The sequence below is a fragment of the Symphalangus syndactylus genome, chromosome 12, assembly GCF_028878055.3.
Source record: "Symphalangus syndactylus isolate Jambi chromosome 12, NHGRI_mSymSyn1-v2.1_pri, whole genome shotgun sequence".
Lineage (NCBI taxonomy): Eukaryota > Metazoa > Chordata > Mammalia > Primates > Hylobatidae > Symphalangus > Symphalangus syndactylus.
The window spans coordinates 90663133-90687128 of record NC_072441.2 but is presented as its reverse complement, the minus strand read 5'-3'; the positions used below and the strand labels follow the sequence as shown (position 1 = coordinate 90687128).

The 23996-nt window shown below is 37.6% G+C and overlaps 1 protein-coding gene across 2 annotated transcripts in view; it reads right to left on the bottom strand.

Moving 5' to 3' along the window:
* Nucleotides 1-1872: 1872 nt before the first annotated feature.
* Nucleotides 1873-23996, bottom strand: part of UHMK1 (U2AF homology motif kinase 1) — a 32852-nt gene continuing 10728 nt past the window's right edge. For both annotated transcript variants that reach the window (XM_063627182.1, XM_063627181.1), the window contains exons 5-8: nucleotides 18909-18985; nucleotides 18662-18760; nucleotides 13619-13707; nucleotides 1873-9366 (exon numbers count right to left, since the gene is read on the bottom strand). In XM_063627182.1, coding sequence (XP_063483252.1) covers nucleotides 9220-9366; nucleotides 13619-13707; nucleotides 18662-18760; nucleotides 18909-18985 — 412 coding nt within the window. In that variant the 3' untranslated portion in view covers nucleotides 1873-9219. The remainder of the gene's footprint in view (nucleotides 9367-13618; nucleotides 13708-18661; nucleotides 18761-18908; nucleotides 18986-23996) is intronic.

Below are 23996 nucleotides of genomic sequence, written 5' to 3'. Positions count from 1 at the left end.
CCACATCAGCCTCCCAGGTAGCTGGGACTACAGGTGTATGCCACCATGCCAGGCTAATTTTTCTATTTTTTGTACAGACAGGGTTTCACCATGTTTCCCAGGTTGGTCTCAAACTCCTGGCTCAAGCAATCCACCCACCTCAGCCTCACAAAATGTTGGGATTACAGGCGTGTGCCATTGCGCCTGGCCTGAATGGCATTTTAATAAGAGGATCAGAAAGAGGAAAAAGGATGGACTTTGCAGAAATACAGGTAGGTGCAGCTGCAGCATGAAATATAAATAGGGAAAGAGACAGGAGGCATGACTGACAGGTGGAGCCAGATTGTAAAAAGTCTTATATGCCAATTTAAGGGAATTAGATAAAATTTTGAAGGCAAATGGGCAGAATAGGAAATAAAATGAAGAATTTTAAACATGAGTAGCATGATCAGGCTTCTTTTAAAAATGAAAACTGTTAGCAGTATTAAGAGATAAGAGAGCAGGAGACAGGGATCTTCTAAGAAACTCTAGTAAAAGATCAAGGACTAAACCAAGTAGTATCTGAGGAAATGAAAAAGGGAAGCTGGATCTGGAAGGAATGACTGGGTTGACTAGCAGGCAATCTAGCACAGTGGTGACTCTGGAGTTAGATATTCATTAGTCCACTGTGTAAACCCTAGGAAGTAAGCTAAACAATCCATTTCCTTAACCATAAAATGAAGTGAACATTAATATCTTCCTCATAGGCTTCTTGGGAGGATTAACCAAAAAGCATTTAGCACGTTTGGTGCAAAATAACAACATCGCTTCTCGGCCTTTTGGCTAAGATCAAGTGTGGTGCAAAATAACACTCAGTCACTATTCTACTATCAGGGAAATGAAGAGATTGAGCTACTCTTAAGTAGCTTTTGAATAAAGGCCTGCTTCTGCTTTTCAATCCTAACCACCCTTTGTTTAGATGAGTGGTTCTAAAAGTGCAGTGTCCACACTAGCAGCAGCAACAGCCCCACCTGAGAACTTGTTAGAAATGCAAATTCTCAAATCCCACAAAGAACTAGTCAGAAACTCTAGGGGCGGGGCCCAGCAGTGGGTAGCCTAACAGGCCCTCCCAGGTGATTCTGTTATATGCTGAAGGGTGAGAATTACTGGTTTAAATATTCTTATCTCCAGTCTGTTATTAAAACAGTCTCTTAGGGTGTCCCTTCTAACAACATTTTCCTGTTGAATTTATCTTCCAGATCTGTCACTGACTTCCCAAAACAACATGCCAATGCCACTCCCAGACAGATCAGTATATAAATACCACCTCTCAGTTTTATGAAATGTCGGGCAAGTCTCTTTATTTGGGTTAATTGGGTCTCAGTTGTCTCAGTTAATTGGGTCTCAGGTTATTTGAGTCTCCGTTCCCATATGGAGAAAGGGAACATTAAACATGATATAAACTAAAATGGTATCTATCACCTAGTTGATGCTTCATGATTTATGGCTGTTTTATTACTATTGCACCTATTATCTCATTTGGTCCTCACAACATAAAAATACAGCTATTATCAAAGCAGGATCACTGGATTAAAGATACCCAGGTTGATAAAACAGCCAAGATTAGAACACAAATTTCCTGACTCTGAACTCTGGTTCTTTTCATTAGACCTGGCTGTTTCTACAATATCAAGAACACTTTTCCAAAATAAAAAATTATGTATCAGTATTGCCAATTTGATGAAAGATTTCCAAAAATGAAAAATCATATTTTTTAGAAATGGGTGGTTAAAGCTACATGGAAATTTTTAATGGCAGTTTTTAGTTAAAATTAAATCATAAAATAAATATATTTACCTGTAATCTGAATCTTTATACTAAGTATAGAAAAAGTTGAAATTAAAAAGCAACTCCTTTATTTTTAAGCTTTTATTTTATCACTCTTATCAAACACACATCAGAAAGCATTATCAACAGTGCATCTTATGGTAAGTCAGTTTACAACAAAACTGAACAAGGCAATTGTGTTTACAGAAAAAGTCTTCAGCAAAAAAGTATGCAATACAGTCAACTGAAACGCATTGTTCACACTTTTTAGGAATATAGGAAAGTGGAAAATAAAAGTTCTTTGCTATACAGCAGGAAAGAGTTTAAAAGACTTGAATGGAAATCAGAAATTTAGGGATTTGAGAAAATAACTTTTTGGTACTGACACGTCTACATATATAGTCCCACTTAGTTTTTGTTTTTTGTTTTTTCTTTAAAAAAAAAAAACAAAAGCTCACAAACAATGAGACATCACAAATAATACAGCAGAACCACAGTGCCAAGAAATGCCAAGACCAATATGCTACTGAAACAACTGGTAGAAATGTTACAGACAACTATTCACTATGTATTGTAATATTCTTGTAGTTCTGAGGTGAAGGTAAACCAACAGGAGACATTACTCCTTGTAACTGGCTTTGGTTTAAGTGATCTTTCACATTTTTTTCTAATCATACCTTCTTATAAAAAATGTAGCAATTACATGTTACTGAGGGAAAACAGTAGTAGGTTTTAATATTCACAACCAACTACTCCAGCTGACACAGGATGCCATCAACTGCTAAAATTTATTGATCATAATTAGATTTTCTAAGACTGATCAACAGATAGCAAAGAGATGGAGCCCTTTTGGGAAAAAATAAAATCCCTTCTACCCCAGTTTTGACACTGTTAAGAGGTTATAAAGGAATGTTAAATTATTTAAGATATTTCAAAAAAGAATTAAGAATGGAAGAGTAAATTCTGCTGGAAAAGATATGACAGCTTTACAGTCTGCAAAGTAAATAATCTACAGAGATGCAGCTTAACTTTTTTTATTATAATAAACATACTTATTTCCATAAGGTGCTGTAACTTTGCAGCTAGTGCATACTAATGCCACCCACTGTACCCAATGTGCAAAAGGAAATAATGGAGATGGTTAACCTCCAGTTTTCTGATCCTTGATTTGCATAAGTGGTGATGTACACCAAATACACAAAAGCTGGAGTATAAATACTTATTTTTAAAAATTAGGCCACACTGAATATAGATATTTAATCTGGTTTCACAAACTCTTAAAATAATTTTCTGAGGAAACAATGATGAGGAATGTGTAGGAAAGGCAATGTTTCTATGCTAGCGGTACCAAACCTGGAACTTTAAGTATCATTTTTTAGCTCATTAACTATATAGAAGATTACTAAGACCAGTAAGGGAGCCATTTTCTTCCCCTCCTCTATTTTTATTACTTATCTCTCTCCTCTTTACTCTTAAAACTGGCAATCTTCTGACAACCCAAGCTACTAAAATAATATAGCTATATATAGTTCAAATAACTAAAGAACTTTTGAGTCCATATATGCAGGATTTTTGAATACCTCACTACATTTGCTCTTATACCCTCACTGTCATGGTATCATAAATATTATTAAGGGAAGATAACTTAGAAGGGGAATGCAATTCCAACCTGGGATAAAAAAGTGATTACAAATAATTATCTTGTTGATAGTAAGGGCTTATGGTAACAAGTAGCTCTGATTTTTCACATAAAGATTCCCCCCCCCAAAAAAAAACAAAATACGAACAATTCCAGTTTTTTTCCCCCAGAATGTGACTTATTTCCATTATACAAAGCAGTATAAGAAAATAAGCTCTCTTCTGCACAAAAAAAGATTAATGGTTTATAAGACAAATAAGATAGAATGCTTCTCTTTGCCTTTAAATTAAAATACTATGAACCTAGGTAACAAAACATACAAAAGAGTCACAAGATTTCTTCTGGTTATTGTGACAGCTACCCAGTTTAATGGGAAATAACACTCAAGCAGTCATTTGATAAGTTTCCCATGAATTCCAGCATTTACAGTGCCACAAACACAACTGCCACAATTATGACAACCCTCTGAAAAGCAAAAATAAAGCAAATTTAAAACATTAATCCTCATAAGCAGTACAAGGCAGAACAAAAGTGCTGAGTGGTAGGAAAATGAATAAAAATTTCCTATCAGGAGAATAAAGTTTGTGTAAACTATCTTATATCCTGAAGATCACTTTAATGACCACCTATAAAATACAAAGTTTCCTAAATACTCTCTGATTTATAGATATTTATCTTACAGTCCACTGCTCCTATAAAATTACAGCAAAGATATTAAAATTATTTACCTTCTTCTTAAATATCCACGGCACTTGTCAAGTACATGCCACTGTGAATCTACTGGTCATTATATAATTTAAAAATGGTGAAAAACATCTGAGGGAGGTGGCTACAATAACAAACATGACATATCCTATAGTATCAGGCAGAGAAGCTATCCTAAAACAAAATGAAACAAAATCTTTACAATTCCAGGTACTCCAAAAACTAAAATATCCATGTTCTTCTGTGATTAAGAATGGGACTTATCTTAATATACCACAAGAGGCTCAGCTCCATATGACGGAGACAACATTTTTATATTCATCAAGAAAGCTAGTAAGTAATACTAACTTGAAAAACTACCATCTCAAAATAAAGGTGATTGACTGAGCACCTTAAGAAATGGGGATTCTTTTGAGCTAATTGTGACCAAGTACTTGTCTATATGTGACCATAATTGACAAGAAATGAAATTATATCAGAGAGCTACAGTAATAAAATTTGACGAAGGAACCTGATATTAAAAACAGATCCAAGGAAGAATTAAATTCTGCCAGACAATTCTGGCTTTTCCATCATATATAATATTGGAATAAAATCAAACAAGAATAGATCTACACATACAAAAAAATAAGTTAAACCAAGGCTATTTCCAGGCAGATAGCGAATATATATATGAAAAATAAAACAAAGGTAAACCAAGAAAATTTTGGACTTTTATACTATCGTATGTGACTCAATCTAAATGTTACTCCAGGAAAAAGGCAGAAGTGCTATTAATTATCATCATCTGGGAAGCTTTCACCCAAATGAATTTTAATATTTTCCAGGAAACACAAGGCACTTGCTTAAATCTTTATCTACACATCCATCAGACTCAAAGTCATGATGTGATTCCATCTGTACCCGAATCTGAATAAAGTCATCTAGCATGTACCCTTGCATAAGTGTCTAGGTAAATATATGGTTACTGAGTGTCTCCCCTACTCCTTCACACAGTAACTATGTTGTTACAATTACTATCATTTACAATGGTGCTAATTTTCATTAAATTAACTGTAAAAAAAAAGTCATGCTGCCAAGTATACTGATAGTAGAAATTATGTGTAAGATAGGCCTAACAGTCAGAAAATAAGACCTAAAACAAAAAGATACCCAAATGTTAGTTATCTGCATGATGAATTAACTAAAACAAGCCATGAAACAGCATCTGGGCCGGGCGCGGTGGCTCACGCCTGTAATCCCAGCACTTTGGAAGGCCGAGGCGGGCGGATCACGAGGTCAGAAGATCGAGACCATCCTGGCTAAACACAGTGAAACCCCATCTCTACTAAAAATACAAAAAATTAGCTGGGCGAGGTGGCGGGCACCTGTAGTCCCAGCTACTTAGGAGGCTGAGGCAGGAGAATGGCATGAACCCCGGGGGCGGAGCCTGCAGTGAGCCGAGATCGCGCCACTGCACTCCAGTCTGGGTGACAGCGAGACTCCGTCTCAAAAAAAAAAAAAGAAACAGCATCTGATAAGTGCTCTATCTCTGCCTTTTATTCCAGAAAAGTAACTGATGCCCTTACCAGAGTGAAGGTCCAGTGTAATAAGACAGAAAAAAGCCTTCTGCCCACGGTTTCTCTTCAGCTTTCTCTATATGGTAGCATTCCTTATAATAAACTTGCTCAATAGTTAAAATATAAGCAACATGAATCTAGAAGACAAGTTAAATAAGTATTCGGAAATTTTCTTTTAAAGAATAATTTAACATATCTCAGCACTCTTTAGCAGCTGGAGTACCAAAAAGAAGGCAATATTTCTCTCAATAAAAACAAAGAGAAGTTCGAGTAAAACCATACTTATGGTTTTTGTTCTAAAAGCAGCCAGTTTGGCTCAAGGCATAGCAGAAAGGGAATCCCTCTAAAGAGAGCTGCTATATTGGTGGCCACAAAAAAGGAAGACATCCAGTGGTAATAAATGCAGATCTCTTACTGCAAGAGGATAGTTTTAAAAATTCCTTTAAAAGGCAGTCAGTACTTTTAGTTAATGCTGTCTCTTACTGAGGCGTCCAACTCTACTTGTTTTTGTCCTGTAAATACAGCATTAGTTTTGACAGTAGCTAGCTAGCTACCTCCTCCAAATATATTTCAAAAGAATCAAATATTTCCTACAAAATAATCACTGTATGTGCCTTTTCTGGGTGTACAGTGTGCCACAGTAATACCCCAAAGAAGTAACTGGGAAGGTGAGAGGCAAGGAAGCACAGGTATTAATTTAGGGAATGAAACACTACCTGAGACAAAATTTGCCCAAAAGGGTAGGGGTTAAGTGACATGAACCCTCACCTCTTTACCCTTTCTCTCAAAAAGAAAATTTCTAGGTTTTTCAGTAACTTCAAGAAATCAAAGTCCCTATGTATATATTTCATCCTAATCATGAAACTTGTATCTTTTGATAATATTTGGTTCAGGTTTAATAAAGATAATATCACAGGCGGGAGGTGTAATCTGCTAATGTGATCTTTGGTAGAACGGGCTAAGAGCTATAAAATAATTTAAATCACAGGAGGCATTTCTTTTTCAATTTTCAATTCTCTGGCTTTAATATAAAACATCTAGCCGTGTGTGGTGGCAAGCGCCTATAATCCCAGCTACTGGGGAGGCTGAGACAGGAGAATCGCTCAAACCTGGGAGGCAGAGGTTGCAGTGAGCCGAGATTGAGCCACTGCACTCCAGCCTGGGCAACAGAGCAAGACACCATCTCAAAAAAAAAAAAAAAAACAAAAACCATCTAATTAAATGCATGGTTAATTCAAGGCTCATCAATTATTCCCTCAGCTCCCTTAAAATCTAGTTACCACCTTCTGTAACAAAATTCTACAGTGTCAAGCACTAAATATATGTATGAATGTATCAGCAATAAGATGACAATCAAAGAATGCTGTGAAGATTGGCATCAAGATGTTAGCAGCATACTGCAGGACTAGGCTTAGAAGCCTAACTGCAGTTTATTTGTAAGGATTTTTCTTTTGGGGGCGGAGGGGAGAGAAAAGTAAACGTGCTAACTTAGGATACTTGCCCTTATAAAGAATTCCTTTGTATCCCATGTTCATCGTATTTAAGGACCTGATGTTTCTAATCACCACAAAATCTGCTACCCATATGAACATTTAGGAAAGTTTAGGTCTTCACAATACTGGTTCTGCCCACTTGAATTCTGACTTGAAAACAAACCAATTTATAATCAACTCCTTAAAGGGCCAAAATAAAAAATAATAGTTCTTCCTTCTAAGGGCATGTATTGGGGAACATGCCACAAGACCCTTTGGTAATTCATAAATCAGCCTCCTTATGCCAAATTTGGTTTCATAATAAACATTAAAGGAGAGTCCTGAATTTGACAATTATAAATAACTAAAATGTCAAACAGTAATTGTTTGAATGGGGTAAAGTATTTCATTCTGTAAAATGCAAATTCTAATTGGACTCTCAGCAACCTGCATGGCAAATATGAGGAGGCTTCCAGCAGGGAAAGATAGCTTTTTCCTTAGGAAAAAATAAATAAATAAAAAAATTAATAACCTGTATATAACTTTTTTTTTTTTTGGTATAATCAGTGCTTCATAAAGGCATCCTAATTTTTATATCTTTAAAGACAACCTACCATGAAATAAGAAGAATCCATAATTATAATTCTAAAAACCATCTAATCAACTTGTGTCCATGAACTCACGCATAGCAGCATCCTCTACTCAGGGACACATTAGGTTGCTATGAATCCTTTTAAGAATTCTTTAGTTTTTCTTCCTTTCTACTTCTACCTCATTATATCTACACCTTTCTTAACTACCTTGCAGTCAAAAGCCAAACTACCTGGGATGCTGTTCCTCTAGTTTGTCTTCAGCTAAGGATAGAGGCAGAGAATGAGGGAAGGGGAGGAAAAAGGGAGCAGGGATACAAGAAACAGAAAGGAAGAAAAAAGAATCCTTTTATTTTCCACCCTCTCTTCGCCCATTTTTTTCTTTTCTCTTCACTGTACATCTAATTCTTTTGACCCACTTCAACTTTCCATCATAGTAGGTAGAGCCACATCTTGAGAAACCTTAAAACTATAGATTTACTACAAAAAAGATGAGCTAATACAAAGTCTAAAGTAAACTAAAAGAGGGGTTGATTTACATCTGGCACAACTCAGTCTTTGTTCCAATCATTTTAGAAGTCTCAATTTAACTCCAGGCTAGACTCCAGTTTGTTCTGGGCCTCTCAGGAATTATGTTTTGTCATTTACATTGTATCAGACAGACTATCTCTCAAAAAATGTATATCCTAAATCTTACGGATGTGAAACAGGTAGGGAAGAAATGAGTATAGACTGTATTAGCTCACAGGATTCACACTACAAAGTACACTGACTCAAATTTTCTCTAATCGTTCATACTCGCACACTCACTCAAGCATACATACTAGACATAAAAATTGTGCAAGATCAAGCATCAGCTTTCTATTTTAAAAGGCTTAATTTAAAAAAACTTAGATAGGCTCACTGCAGTTCCTTTAAAGGAATATTCAGTACTACAGTACTGCTTTAAGAAAAAATTCACAACTCAGTGTTAAGAACACAGTAGGCAACTGCTGCTTGACAATTACTTAACATTACTGAGAGCATCCAGTGCCAGCTTATGGATATCAACAACAAGGAAGAACCACTGGACAACATAAAGAAATAATCTGTAAATGATGTCACCAAACCTAACAAATTTGTTAGTATTTACCAAGACATGATATTATTCATCCTTGCTTCACGATCCATGAAATAATTAAGATTTTTTTAGGCTACATACTGAAGAGCAACACCTGCTCTCCTGCACAAAAAAGGGTTGCCCACATGGATGCTCTAAAACCCCTCAATGTATAGCTGAGAGGTCTTGTCCTACTCAGTGCCAAACGTATGCAACGCAGTCACTGCTTGGGCAATGGCTGCACATTAGTAGGATTAAATAAATGTACAAAGTACCTTCTTAAAATGGTAAGGGGGTACTCCTGCATTCATATGTGGAATAACCCAAGAAATGGAAGAGGAGAAAAAGGAAACAGTCCTTAGGTTACTGATTAAAGCAAGGTTTGATACAGATATCCCCTCTTGTAGGCACTCAGCGGGTAGAATGTAGCCACAACAAACTTCCCATCAAACATCCTTCCAGTCAGTAATTTCTGCGCAGCTTTGGAATCACCAGCATTTGCATACTCGACAAAGACCTGAAAGAAGATAGAGAAAAAAACGTCATTTCATTTCCACCAAGATTGTTTTAGACCAGTGCTTTACCACATTTAATGTACATACTTTGACTGGAGATCTTATTAAAATGCAGATTTTGCTTCCTTAGGTCTAAGACGTCGCCTGAGTTTCTGGTCTAAACAAACTTCCAGGTGATGCCAATGCTGCTGATCTATGAACTACAGGGCAGCAAGGTTTAGGATACTTCCTCACAACTCAGCTCAACTCTGAAAAATCTCTCAAAGACAAGTTGTGTGAATCATGTACAATCTTTTGCTAAGGTCATTACAGGAGTGATGAATAACACTAGATATCTGCCAAAGATATGGTTGAATAGCCCAGACAGCAACTGCATTTCAATGGTACCTGCATGATAATCTGTATTTTTAGAAGTGAAAAAGGAAAAAATATTGGTCAAAAGCTGCTGGAAATTGCACCTATTAGGAAGTACAATTTGGCTGGGTGCAGGGGCTCACTCCTGTAATCCGAGCACTTTGGGAGGCCAAGGCAGGTGGATCACGAGGTCAGGAATTCGAGATCAGCCTGACCAACATGGTGAAACCCTGTCTCTACTAAAAATACAAAAATTAGCTGGGCAAGGTGGCGCACACCTGTAATCCCAGCTACTCAGGAGGCGAGGCAGGAGAATCGCTTGAACCCGGGAGGCGGAGGTTGCAGGGAGCCGAGATTGCGCCACTGCACTCCAGCCCGGGCAACAACAGAGCAAGACTCCATCTCAAAAACAAACAAACAAAATCTAACTGGGCATCGTAGCACGTGCCTGTAATCCCAGCTACTTGGGAGGCAGAGTTGGGAGGATCACTTGAGCTCAGCAAGTCAAGGCTGCAATGAGCTGAAATCACGACACTGTATGTGCTCCAGCCTGGGTGACAGAGCAAGACCCTGTCCCCTGCCCCACCCCACCCCAGAAAGGAATAATGAATCTATGCCTGATTCTTTTTTTTTACCTCATCCTTAATTATTCCAAACCTATAGACCAAAGTTCGATAAATGAGTAGACATGCATTTATAGAAGGAATATCATGTTTTCTATCATACTCCTTGCTTCAGATAGGCTATACTTTTCTATACTACACCATCCCACACTAAGAAAGGCATCTTATTCTTATAAATTATTATGAAATTAACAGGGCTGTATCATTTTAATTCTGATTATTTTTATAATTGCATTATCAGATGCATTCATTATTTTTCAGTGTTTTTTGTAACATTCCTTATACAATCATGTTTGCTTGAATTAAAAATTCAAATGAAGAATGGCTTTGACAACTAGGTAATGGACAATTTCAAAAGCCTAAATAGATTAAATCTGTGATTCCAAGAGTTTATCAAAAGCTGCTTTCACTTTCCTTTAAATGTCAGTGAAAACTTCTCAAAATAGCAACTTTGCTCTCACTGATACTTTTTTCATATCATCTTAAACCTGGATACTTCTCTCTGGAAAAGACTTCTCCTGTCTCTTTATTCTGTATCTTCCACTTCATTTTGACCACTGGGGCTAATATTGAGTCAGATCATGTTAGTTATTCATTCAAAATCTTCCAATACCTTGCCCTAGTTCAGAGTAAAAGCCAATGTAATCTCAATACTCTACCAAGCTCACTCTACTTAATATGCCCCCTACCACTCCCTAATCTCTCTGATCTAATCTCCTACTATTCTTCTTTCTCACTCTGCTACAGCCACATTGGCCTTTTCAAATCTGCCAGGAATACCCAGTGCCTTGGATCTTGATGTTTCTTTTGCCTAAAATTCTCTTCCTCGCTTCCCTCAAATCTTGATTCATATGACCTTCTCAGATGTCCTTCCCTACTTACCCATTTGAAAGTGCAACCCACCCTACATACGCCAGCACTCCTTAAGCTTCTTCCTTAATCTGTTTTTCTCCCTAGCACTTATCACCACATTTTTAAAAATCTGATTTGACCACTTTTATGATGGGTACCTAGAACATAATAAATGCTCAATAAATATCAGTTAAATGAGTAAACAGCAAGGATACAATTATACGTATTAGTATTCATATGTGATACTAAATGTAAAACTATTATCACTAGTTTGGCAATAACTTTTCATTAGGACTAGAATAAAACTGTGTTCATATTTTTGTTTTCATATTTTTTCAGTTGTCAGGAATGTTCATAATACTAAGCTATTAAGATAAAATAATAGCTGGGCGCAGTGGCTCACGCCTTTAATCCCAGCACTTAGGGAGGCTGAATTGGGTGGATCTCTTGAATTCAGGTGTTCAAGACCACCCTGGGCAACATAGCAAAACCTCGTCTCTACAAAAAATTAGCCAGGTGTGGTGGCACATGTGCTTGTAGTTCCAGCTACTCGGGAGGCTGAGGCAGAAGGATCACTTGGGCCTGGAAAGAGAGGCTGCAGAGAGCTGAGATCGTGCCACTACACTCCAGCCTCGGAAACAGAGTGAGATCCTGTCTCAAAAAAAAAAAAAAAAGACAAAATAGTCCACAACCAGAGATGACTTCACCCCCTAGAGGACAGACATCTGGCAGTGTCTAGAGACATTTGTGTTATCCAAAGTGGGTAGAAATCAGGAAAGCTGTTAAACGTTCTATAGTGTAGAGGACAGCTACTCCAACAAAAGAATTATCAGGCTCAATGTCAGTAGTGTCAAGAATGAGAAACCCTAAGATAGAGCAAACCAAAATTCTATCTCTCAAAAAATAAAAATACTACAAATAAATATTTTCTTATATTCTTTGTCATATAATTTAATTTGGAATTAGAGTTTCTAAAGAAAATGCGGTGGTAACAGTTTTAGCCCACATATTTTACAGACGAAGAAAATGAGGATCATCACAAAGCTAATCATATTGAGGCTAGAACTCAGGTTCAAGAATTCTCAGTCCAGCACACTTTCCTTCTTTAAACTATCCCTGATAGTTTCTATTACAATTAGAGCCTAACTTAATTGGCTTTCTAACTCTACCTAATTAGAACAAAATTAGACTAAAACATTTCTCCAGCTGAACCTGAAATAAAGCATGATTTAGCAGTTGGTGTTACTGTTACTGTATTTTTTTTTTTTTTTTTGAGATGCAGTCTCGCTCTGTCACCCAGGCTGGAGTGCAATAAAGCAATCTCGGCTTGCTGCAGCTCAGCCTCCCAGGTTCAAGCAAATTTCCTGCCTCAGCCCCCTGAAGAGCTGGGACTATAGGCACCTGCCACCACGCCTGGCTAATTTTTGTATTTTTAGTAGAGAGGGGGTTTCACCATGTTGGCCAGGCTGTTCTCAAACTCCTGACCTCAGGTGATCCGCCCGCCTCGGCCTCCCAAAGTGCTAGGATTACATGCATGAGCCACCTCACCTGGCCTGGTGTTACTGTTTACAGTGGCTCAAGAGTAGTTTTTTTTTTTTTTTTTTTTTTTTGAGATGGAGTCTCACACTGTTGCCCAGGCTGGAGTGCAGTGGCACAATCTCCGCTCACTACAACCTCCACCTCCCTGGTTCAAGCGATTCTCCTGCCTCAGCCCCCCCAAGTGGCTGGGATTAGAGGCATGCGCCACCATGCCCGGCTAATTTTTTGTATTTTTAGTAGAGAAACGGTTTCACCATGTTGGCCAGGCTGGTCTCGAACTCCTGATCTCGTGATCCACCTGCCTCAGCCTCCCAAAGTGCTGGGATTATAGGCGTGAGCCACCGCGCTCAGCCAAAAGTAGTTTTTGTTTTTTTTTTTTTTTCTTTTGAGATGAAATCTCACTCATTTCTCCTGGCCCAGGCTGGAGTGCAGTGGCAGGATCTTAGCTCACTGCAACCTCTGCCTCCTGGGTTCAAGTGATTCTCCTGCCTCAGCCTCCCAAGGAGCTGGGATTACAGGCATGTGCCACTACGCCTGGCTAACTTTTGTATTTTCAGTAGAGACAGGGCTTCACCATCTCTCAACTCCTAACCTCAAGTAATCCGCCCAACTCAGCCTCCCAAAGTGCTGGGATTATAGGCGTGAGCCACCACACCCGGCCAATAGTAAAAAAAAAAAAACAATTTTAAGTGCTAAAAAAATGCAAGCATATTATAGAACTTTTAGAAGAAGTAAAAAGTGTAAGTCAGAATATAAAAATCATTAAAATGCAAAACTCATAATCCTTCGCAAAATTTTGTTGTACATGTTCCTATAGAACTAAAACATTTAACACAGAATTTTAATAACCTCTGAGTAATCTGCAATTATGAAAATATTCACTTACTTGTCCTCTGCCAGGATTTTCCTTTGGAACAAGTAGAGATACCACTGGTCCATATTTTTGACACTCCTCTTTTACATCTTCTACAACATCTGATTATTAAAACATATAACAGTAACTGCTCTGATATAATAAACAAGTATTCAACATTTTAAATTTTTTAATCATCAAAGAATTCAGGAATACATAACTAGCTAATGAGGTCATTTTATGTCTTGAATAGTTGACATTCAAATGATTCAAAATTTTAAATAATAGTCTTCCACCTTCTACTCTCCTTGAAGGCAACACATAGTATCAGTTTTTCTTTTTTTTCTTTTTTTTTTAAATAGAGTCTCACTGTCGCCCAGGCTGGAGTGCAGTAGCGTGACACTGCAACCTCTGCCTCTCAGGTTCAAGTGATTCTTCTCCCTCAGCCTCCAGAGCAGCTGGGACTACAGGCGCGCACCACCACGCCCAGCTAATTTTTGTATTTTTAGTAGAGATGGGGTTTCACCATATTGGCCAGGCTATTCTCGAACTCCTGGTCTCGTGATCCACCCACCTCAGCCTCCCAAAGTGCTGGGATTACAGGTGTGAGCCACCGCGCCTGGCCAATTTCTTCTGTATTCTGCCATAATTATTATAAACTTATATACAAGCAAATATGAAATTATAAAAATACCTTGCTTTTTATATTAAATATGTCCTTTAAGATATTTCCAAATCATCACATAAAATTTTCTCATTTGTTTTAATGGTTAGGAAATATTTTATTCTATGAATGTTCAGTATGTTATCTAATATGTCCAGTACTGATTAATTAGACAATTTCTGAACTTTTACCATTAAAAACAGTACTGCAATATATAACCCCCCTAAGCATATCTCATTTCATTTGTGTATTTCTTTCCTTTTTTTTTTTTCTGAGACAGAGTCTTGCTCTGTTGCCCAGGCTGGAGTGTAGTGGCACAATCTCGGCTCACTGCAACCTCCACCTCCCGGGTTCAATTGATTCTCCTGCCTCAGCCTCTCAAGTAGCTTGGATTACAGGCGTGTGCCACCACGCCCAGCTAATCTTTGCATTTTTAGTAGAGACAGGGTTTCACCATGTTGGTCAGGCTGGTCTCAAACTCCTGACCTCAGGTGATCCACCTGCCTTGGCCTCCCAAAGTGTTGGGATTACAGGCGTGAGCCACTGCGCCCAGCCTCACTTGTGTATTTCTAAGTTGACATTCTAGAAATAGAAATGCTGGGTCAAAATTGACATAAATTTGTAATTTTTCCAATTTGCTTTCCATAAAAGTTTACCAATGTAAACTTTCTCTAGCAATGTACAAAAATGTCTGCTTCCTTATACCCTTACCCACAAGAGGATAATCAAATGTTTCATCACTGTCAATATGTTTGATGGGTAACAAAGATATTGCAGTTTGGCTCTAATTAGCATTTCAATAATAATAGAGAGTAAAAGCATATGTGTAAAATACTTGTCTACTTCCTTTTCCATAAACTGTAATAAGAGCTATAAATATTTTTTCTTTAAACTATCCTTTGTCTTTTAATCTTTCTTAGGGTGATTTTTGTCAGGGTTGATTTTGTTCAATGCTTATTATACTGCTTCTGAGTTTTTTGCCATATTCAAAAAAGGCCTTTCCAACTTCAGGAATATTAAAAAACAAAATTCTACAATGTCTTTTTATATTAAAAAATTATCTCCTTCCTACCTGCCCTACTTCCTTCCCTCATCCCTTTCTTTTCCCTCCTTCCCTATTTCATTCCCTTGTTTTAGTATTTTAATCTTTACTTGATTTGAAATTTAATTTGGTCTATAATGTAAGGTTTAACTTCCTTCCCTGCCTCTATCAAGATTACAAGACAGCTGTTCCAACACATACCATAATTTCTAGCTAAGAAACTTGTTATTTCATGATGACCTTGTTCATCAAAAGTAACAAAGGTATTTAATGGTACCATATTGTCTGCTGCACTTTAGTTCACTTCAGATTCTTAAACACTAAGATTCAATAGAAACATTTTTAAAAAATGTAAAGACTCAGTGTATTTAAAAGCGGAAAAAAAGTCACAGCAAGATAGCGGAGGAGAGTTATATGGTTGTCTAAAGGTTTATTCAAAAACAGGCCAAGCTTCAGTTTTAAAGAGAGAAAAATTATTAGGAGTAGACAGAATGAGGTGATGAAGACAGCAGGTCTTTACAAAGATGAAGACTAAAAGGACCTAAGTAGTATTCTGAACTGATTCCAAGAAATTCAGAGCCACTGTACCTTCGTAACCTGAAACAATGCTGAGGGCAAGACTTTCTTCCAGATAGACAACCTGAAAACTCAAGACTCTTAAAATGGTCACAGACTCAAAGAAATTACAGTTCTCTCACTACACTGTTAGGGACATGAAATCATTTACAAGAGGTACTATCATATAATTAGCCTTATCTGTAACATTTTAATTTTCTACAAGAAGAATATTTAATATTAAGCAATTGATATTTTTAAATAGAAAAGTAAGAGCTTTAGAGATATACAGACCTAAATATCAGGCTTTAAAAATATTTACTAGCTTTGTGAATAAACCTAAGTTTACTTCCATTATCTATAAACTGGAAAAATAACTACTACTTCTCAAGTAATATATATAAAGTACTAGGCACAAAGTAAGTGTTAAGAGAAGCCAGAGAACAAGAAACAAAGTAAAAGGAAAAGGAAACATAAAATAAAGATTTGTGTTTTAAATTTTTTTCTATTTTAAATATTAAGAGGACATAAAACTTATATAATTTATGGGCAGAAGATACAGAAATTAAAAATAGGTCAAGAGTCTAGAGGATATTTGACCATCATTTGTTAGCAAAATAATAGTTAAGACCTGAAATAAAATAAAGGGAAAAAATTAGAAAAGTCCAAAATTGCATGCTGAAGGACATATACAGAAAATATTTAGTTACTATGCAGGAACATCATTAACTTCCTATCTACTTTTACTTATAACTTACATAACTTAGATACAGCCACACCAAAATTCTTTCTCTTCCAACTTGTTTCAGTGAGTACAGGAGGTATTCCTCTTGTCCAAAATGAATCCCCAAGGTCTGCTTTTTCTTTTTTATTCCTTACCTCTTTAACTAGGACCACCATCTGCCAAGTGGTTCAATTCAGATGCCTCGTGCAAAACCCCAACCTGCCTCACTTCTTGCTCTCATATCCACTTAGTCACTACATTTAGATAGATTGGCTCCTCGCGAATTATTTCTCCTTCCATCTTTCCTTTCTTCCTACAATAAATATTTGAGTGCCTACTGTGTGTCAGTGCTATTAATACAGCAATAAACAAAACAAACCAGCTTGTATTCTAGTGGTTAATAATAGGTAACATTTGTTGAGTGCTTACTATTTGCCAGGCATGGTTCTAGGAAATGTTCATACATTATTTAATTTTCACAGCAACTCTACAAGATAGGTACTATTTATTATCTCCATTTTGTTGATGAGGAAACTATAGTTTCCTTCTTTTGCAGAAAACTGCAAAGAAGCTAGTAAGTGATACAGGCATAACGTAAACTCAGTCTACATTCTTTTTTTTTTTCCTGAGATGGTCTTACTCTGTTGCCCAGGCTGGAGTGCAGTGATGCAATCTCAGGTCACTGCAACCTCTGCCTCCTGGGTTCAAGCAATTATCCCACCTCGGCCTCCCGAGCAGCTGGGATTATAGGCGTGTGCCACCACGTCCAGCTAATTTTTGTTAAGTCTACACTCTTAACCGCTACACAAAATTGTCTCTCTAGTAGTAGTAACAATAGGTTGATGCAAATGCTTCACAGCTGTTGTCCTTGGTATCAGTTTGGCCCTGTTTTAGTCCACTCCCTCTCTGTTTCCAAAATGTCCCTACTAAAATACAGGTTTGACTATGTCATTCTCCCATTTAAAATTATTTAATAAACTCCTTACTGCATTCAACAAAGAACAGATAGGTATTGAATACCTAACCATAAACTAGATATTATTCTATACCTGACACAAAGTTCTTCACATATCTGTATTTTGGTGTTACTATCTCTGGGATAAAATCCAAATTCTTAAACATAGCAAACTAGTCTGTACTCTGGCTACCTCGTTAGCTTTAACTGATTGCTCCCCAACAAATATCTTAAGATACAGTCATACCAATTTGCTGTTTTCTGACACTTTCATATCTTTGTGTTTGTGCTATTTATTTCCTAACCCCTCAATTTTTAGTCAAGCAACTCCAAATTACTGAGCTCAGATATAACGTCTGTAGAGAAGCATTCACCAGTTACTAAGATTGGGTTAAGTACTTGTCCTTTCTGCCATTGTATAGTACCCTGTCTTCAGATTATCACAACTATAATTGTTTATGTAGCTGTCTCCCCTACTATACTAAAGACAGGAAGTAATCCCACAACAGCACGTAGTAAATACTCAGTTAATATGTCTTAAGTGAATGAATGTTAAAAGCAAAAAAGAGAGCTAAAATGGAGAAATGCAAGCATAGGGAAAGGCTAGAAGAGACAGACCAGAGAGAAGTTATTGGGAAAATTAATCTTCTTCATTAACTGGGTAAAGATGAAATGTAAAAGAGTCCAAAGGACATTATGAATAAAAAAGTGAGAGGGCTGGGCACAGTGGCTCACACCTATAATCCCAGCACTTTGAGAGGCTGAGGCTGGTGGATCACCTGAGGTCAGGAATTCGAGACCAGCTGACCAACACGGTGAAACCCCGTCCCTACTAAAAATACAAAATTAGCCGGGCCTGATGGCACACGCCTGTAATCTCAGCTACTTGGGGGGCTGAGGCTTGAACCCAGGAGGCAGAGGTTGCAGTGAACTGAGATCGTGCCACTGCACTCCAGCCTGGGCAACAAGAGTGAAACTCCGCCTCAAAAAAAAAAAAAAAAAGTGAGAGTATATTAGAGATCATATTGTTCAATATTCTCATTAGATAAATTGGAAAATATGAAAACGTTACAGATATGTTTATTCTAGACTTATTTAAGGGAGACACATTAAAATTTAATTTAGAGAACACTAACCTTCATATTCCTCTTCATTCTCAAGATAATCATCATCCAGCACATTCAGCAGTCTTAGCACTGGAGTGGGAAGCATGACCAGATCTTCAATATGAGGGGCTGTTAAAATTCATCATAATATGGTTAAATGTAAATCCCCCCAAATAAGTTGAACACCAGATAAAGAAATTTAGGAATATAAATTAGTGCTGATGTCTTGTATCACTGTCAAATGACCAAGAAAAAAATAAAAGAATACACAACTTACCAAAAGGAATGCTAAAGAACGGGCTGCACAATGCCATTTCAGCAGGAATTCTTCTGCTTGGATCATCATGAAGCATGCTAAAACACAAAAATAGGTGCCTTATCATTTCTGCTGAATCTTTTGAAAATGCAACCATTAAAGAAAGTAAGAATGTCTAAATGTTCATCACAGTATTAATTATATTAGCATGACTTATTGAACCATTCACTTATAAAGAATACAAATGCTATTTATTAGTAAATGGTTTAGTAATTCATGATACATACCTATGACATTATACTGTGATTTAAAATAACAATAACACTTTTGATTAATAAATGAAACACTGCAAAGTGATCCACACTCTATAACAGTGAGTGACAAAAAAGACATAGATTTAGGGTAACACAATTAAAAAAAAAGATAGTGGTGGGATGATTGTTGAATCTCATCAAATTTCTCTAATAATAAAGCAACTAGATAGCAAAACCAAAAACCCATGGACAATACCTATAACAAAAACCATAGGGACACCCTAAATAGCCAAAGCAATCTTGAGAAAAAAGAACAAAGCTGGAAGCACCATACTACCTGACTTCAGAAAAGTTCTACAAAGCTACAGTAACCAAAACAGCATGGTATTGATATGAAAACACACACAGACTGATGAAACAGATCAGAGAGCCCACGGAAAAAAAAATATTTACAACCAACTGATTTTCAACAAAGGTACCAAGTATACACAAAGGGGATAGGACAGTATTTTCAATAAACGGTGCTGGGAAAAACTGGGTATTAACACACCAAAGAATAAAATTAAACCCTTATCTCTCACCTACACAAAAATCAACTTAAAATGGATTAGCAATTTAAATCTAAGACCCAAAACTACTAGAAGAAAACAGGAGAAAAGCTGCACAACATTGTTCTGGGCATTGAATTTTTGAATATAACTTCAACGGCACAAGCAACAAAAGCAAAAACAGACAAATGGGATTATATCAAACTAAAATCCTTCTGCACAGCCAAGGAAACAATGAACAGGGTGAAGAGACAACTTACAGAATGGGAGAAAATATTTACAAACTATACATCTGCTAGGGGAGTAATATACAAAATATATAAGGAACTCAATTTGGCTGGGTGTGGTAGCTCTTATCTGTAATCCCAGAACTTTGGGAGGCAGAGGTGGGAGGACTGAGCCCAGGAGTCCGAGACCAGCCTAGGCAACATGGCAAGATCCTCTCTCTACAAAAAAATTTAAAAATTAGCTTGTGTGGTGGCATGCACCTGTAGTTCCAGGATCACTTGACCCTATGAATTCAGGGCTGCAGTGAGCCATGTTTACACTACTGCGCTACAGCCTTGGCAACAGAAAGAGACCCTGTCTCAAAAAAAAAAGAAAAAAGAAAAAAAAGAGCTCAAACAACTTCATAGCAAGGAAATAGCCCAATTAAAAAATGGGCAAAAGACCTGAACAAACATTTCTCAAAAGAACACATAAAAATGGCCAACAGTATATGAGAAATGCTCAATATTGCTAATCATCAGGAAAATGAAAAACCAAAACCACAATGAGGTATCACCTCATATCTACTATAGTAGCTATTATCAAACAGACAAAAGACATAAAGAAAAGGGAATCCATACACATTGTTGGTGGGAATATAAATTAGTAAAGCCATTATGGAAAGTAGTATGGAGGCCCTTTAAAAAATTTTTTTAAAAAGAACTACCAGCAATCCCACTACTGGGTATATATCCAAAGGAAATAAAATCAGTATGATGAAGAGATACCTGTAGGCCCATGTTTGTTGCAGCACTATTCACAATAGACAAGATATGGAATCAACCTAAGTATCTATTAACAGGTAAGTGTTCATTTCTTGCATGTTAGCTTAAAAAAAATAAAAATAAAAAAAGACGAGTGTAAAAAGTAAAAAAAAAGGAAAACACAGATGAGTAAAAAAAGAAAATATGATATATATACACAATGGAATACTATTCAGCCATTGAAAAGGAGCAAATCCTGTCACTTTCAACACAGATGAACCTGTAGGGCATCATGTTAAGTGTTATAAGCCAGGTCCAGAAAGACAAATACAGCATGATCTCACTCATACATGAATTCTAAAAAGTGTTGATGTCACAGAAGTAGAGAGAAGAATGGTGTTACTAGAGGCTGAGTGGGGGCATTAGAGGAGAGAGGAGTTTGGGGAGACATTGGCCAAAGCCAAAAGATGCCTAATTACAGTTAGATAGAAAGAATAAGTTCAAGAGATCTACTGCACAACATGGTGATTCTAGTTAATGATGATATATTGGATTCTTGAAAAACATAGGGAGTGAATGTTAAGCACTCTCATCACAAAAAATGATAACTATGTAAAATAATGCTTTTGTTCATTAACTAGATTTAATCATTCCATAATGTATATATACTTTAAAACACGTACATGATACATACAATTTTATGTTATTAAAAAAAAGACTGAGATGCTGTTATAGTCTAATAAAATTATTGTATATATCTCTATATAGCTACTGAAGTGTTTGTGGCATAAAAAGACCATTATTTCCTTATTGTAAGTAAGCATTTATAAAGTAAAAATAAGCCACTTAAAAAACAAAAACTAGGCCGGGCTTGGTGGCTCACGCCTGTAATCCCAGCAATTTGAGAGGCAGAGGTGGGTGGATCACTTCAGGTCAGGAGTTTGAGACCAGTCTGGCCAACATGGTGAAACACCGTCTCTACTAAAAAATACAAAAAATTAGCCAGGCATGGTGCCGTGCACCTGTAGTCCCAGCTATTTCGGAGGCTGAGGCAGGAGAATCACTTGAACCTGGGGGGCGGAGGTTGCAGTGAGCCGAGATAGTGCCACTGCACTCCAGCCTGGGCAACAGAGTGTGACTCCATCATACACACACACACACACACACACAAACCTATAGTGCCAAACTATCAACAGGCGTAAGATTTGCACTATATTGGCATCTATGTGTAAGAAGGCAGAGGAAAGCTACAATTGATCTGATGAACCAGAAAAAAAATAACCCCAAACAGCCAAAAGGTACTCACTGGACTGCACAGCAAGATGCTGGAGAAAAGCAGCTGAAACTATAAGGGGTTATACATTCTAATACTAAGTGAATACAAGGCATTCTTTGTAAAATCATAAGAGGTTGGAGTAATCTAGACACTAAGACCTCTTAAAACTAACCAGCCAAAGCTTTCTTTCAGTGCAAAGTCCCACAGTGAGAAGAAATCTTGGGAACAGAATCCAAATTGAGCAGCATGAGGGGAGAGAGAGAGGCATCAGAAAAAAGCAGAAGAGAAGAGCCAGGAGATCTCTGAAAAAAGCCACTTTTTGGGGAACATTACACAAAACAATAGAAGAGGGAGCCCTATATACTAAGAAAAGTTATCCCAAGTATATTTTCTTGTAAGTTTAGGAAAATAATTTTCACATAAAAATGAGCAACATAAAAAGGATTATAACTGACTGTGCCTGGTGGCTCATGCCTGTAATCTCAGCACTTTGGAAGGCAAAGACAGGAGGATTACCTGAGCCCAGGAGTTTGAAATCAGCCTGGGCATCATAGTGTAACTTTGTCTACAAAAAAAAATAAACCAGGCATGGTGGTGCATGCCTGTGGTCCCAGCTACCTCGGAGGCTAAGGTGGGAGGATTGCTTAAAGCTGCAGTGAGCTGTGATCACACCACGGCACTCTAGCCTGGGTCACAGAGTGAGACCCTGCCTCGAAAGAAGAGAAGAGAAGAGAAGAGAAGAGAAGAGAAGAGAAGAGAAGAGAAGAGAAGAGAAGAGAAGAGAAGAGAAAAGTATCTATTGTACAAAAAAAAAAAAAACTGCAAAATGATAAATCTCAGATAATGTATGCCAGAAAGACATGACCATTATAATCTACCTGTTTTTTTTGTTTGTTTTTTTTTTTTTTTTGAGACAGAGTCTTGCTCTGTCACTCAGGCTGAAGTGCAGTGGTGCAATCTCGGCTCACTGCAACCTCCACCTCTGGGATTCAATCGATCCTCCTGCCTCAGCCTCCAGAGTACCTGGGATTACAGGCAGATGCTGCTAGGCCCAGCTAAATTGTGTTTTTAGTAGAGACGGGATTTCACCATGTTGGCCATGCTAGTCTGGAACTCCAGACCTCAAGTGGTCTGCTCGCCTCAACCTCCCAAAGTGCTGGGATTATGGGCGTGAGCCTACCATTTCAAAATGAGCTAAATGGCCCACGCCTGGCCATTAAAACCTACCATTTCAAAATGAGCTAAATGGCCAGGTGTGGTAGCTGACGCCCATAATCCCAGCACTTTGGGAGGTTGAGGCAAGCAGATCACTTGAGGGCAGGCATTCCAGACTAGCCTGGCCAACATGGTGAAACCTTGTCTCTACTAAAAACATGAAAATTAGTTGGGCCTGGCAGCATCTGCCTGTAATCCCAGCTACTCGGGAGGGTGAGGAGGGAGGAACACTAAAAACTGAGAGGCGGAGGTCGCAGTGAGCACTGCGCCACTGCACTCCAACCTGGGTGACAGAGTGAGACTCTGTCTTCTCCCCCTGCAAAAACTCAAATGAGCTAAAGACATTTTTAAAAAATGGTACAAGATGTGAAAGCAACAGAAAAAAAAATTGAAAATCACAAAAATAAGGTAATAGAACTCAGGAAAGAATTAGACATTTTAAAAAATCATTTCATAAAATAAAATTACACAAGAGATACAAGGATGCATAAACACAGCAAATGATATCTTAAAGAGAAATAGTAGGCAAAAAGGAGGATATTTTTAAAAATAAAAAAGAGGCGGGACACGGTGGCTCATGCCTGTAATCACATTTGGGGAGGCCGAGGCAGGTGGATCACGAGTTCAGGAGATCGAGACCATTCTGGCTAACATGGTGAAATCCTGTCTCTACTAAAAATACAAAAAATTAGCCGGGTATGGTAGCGGGCACCTGTAGTCCCAGCTACTCGGGAGGCTGAGGTAGGAGAATGGTGTGAACCCGGGAGGCGGAGCTTGCAGTGAGCCGAGATTATGCCACTGCACTACAGCCTGGGCAACAGAGTGAGACTCCATCTCACAAAAAA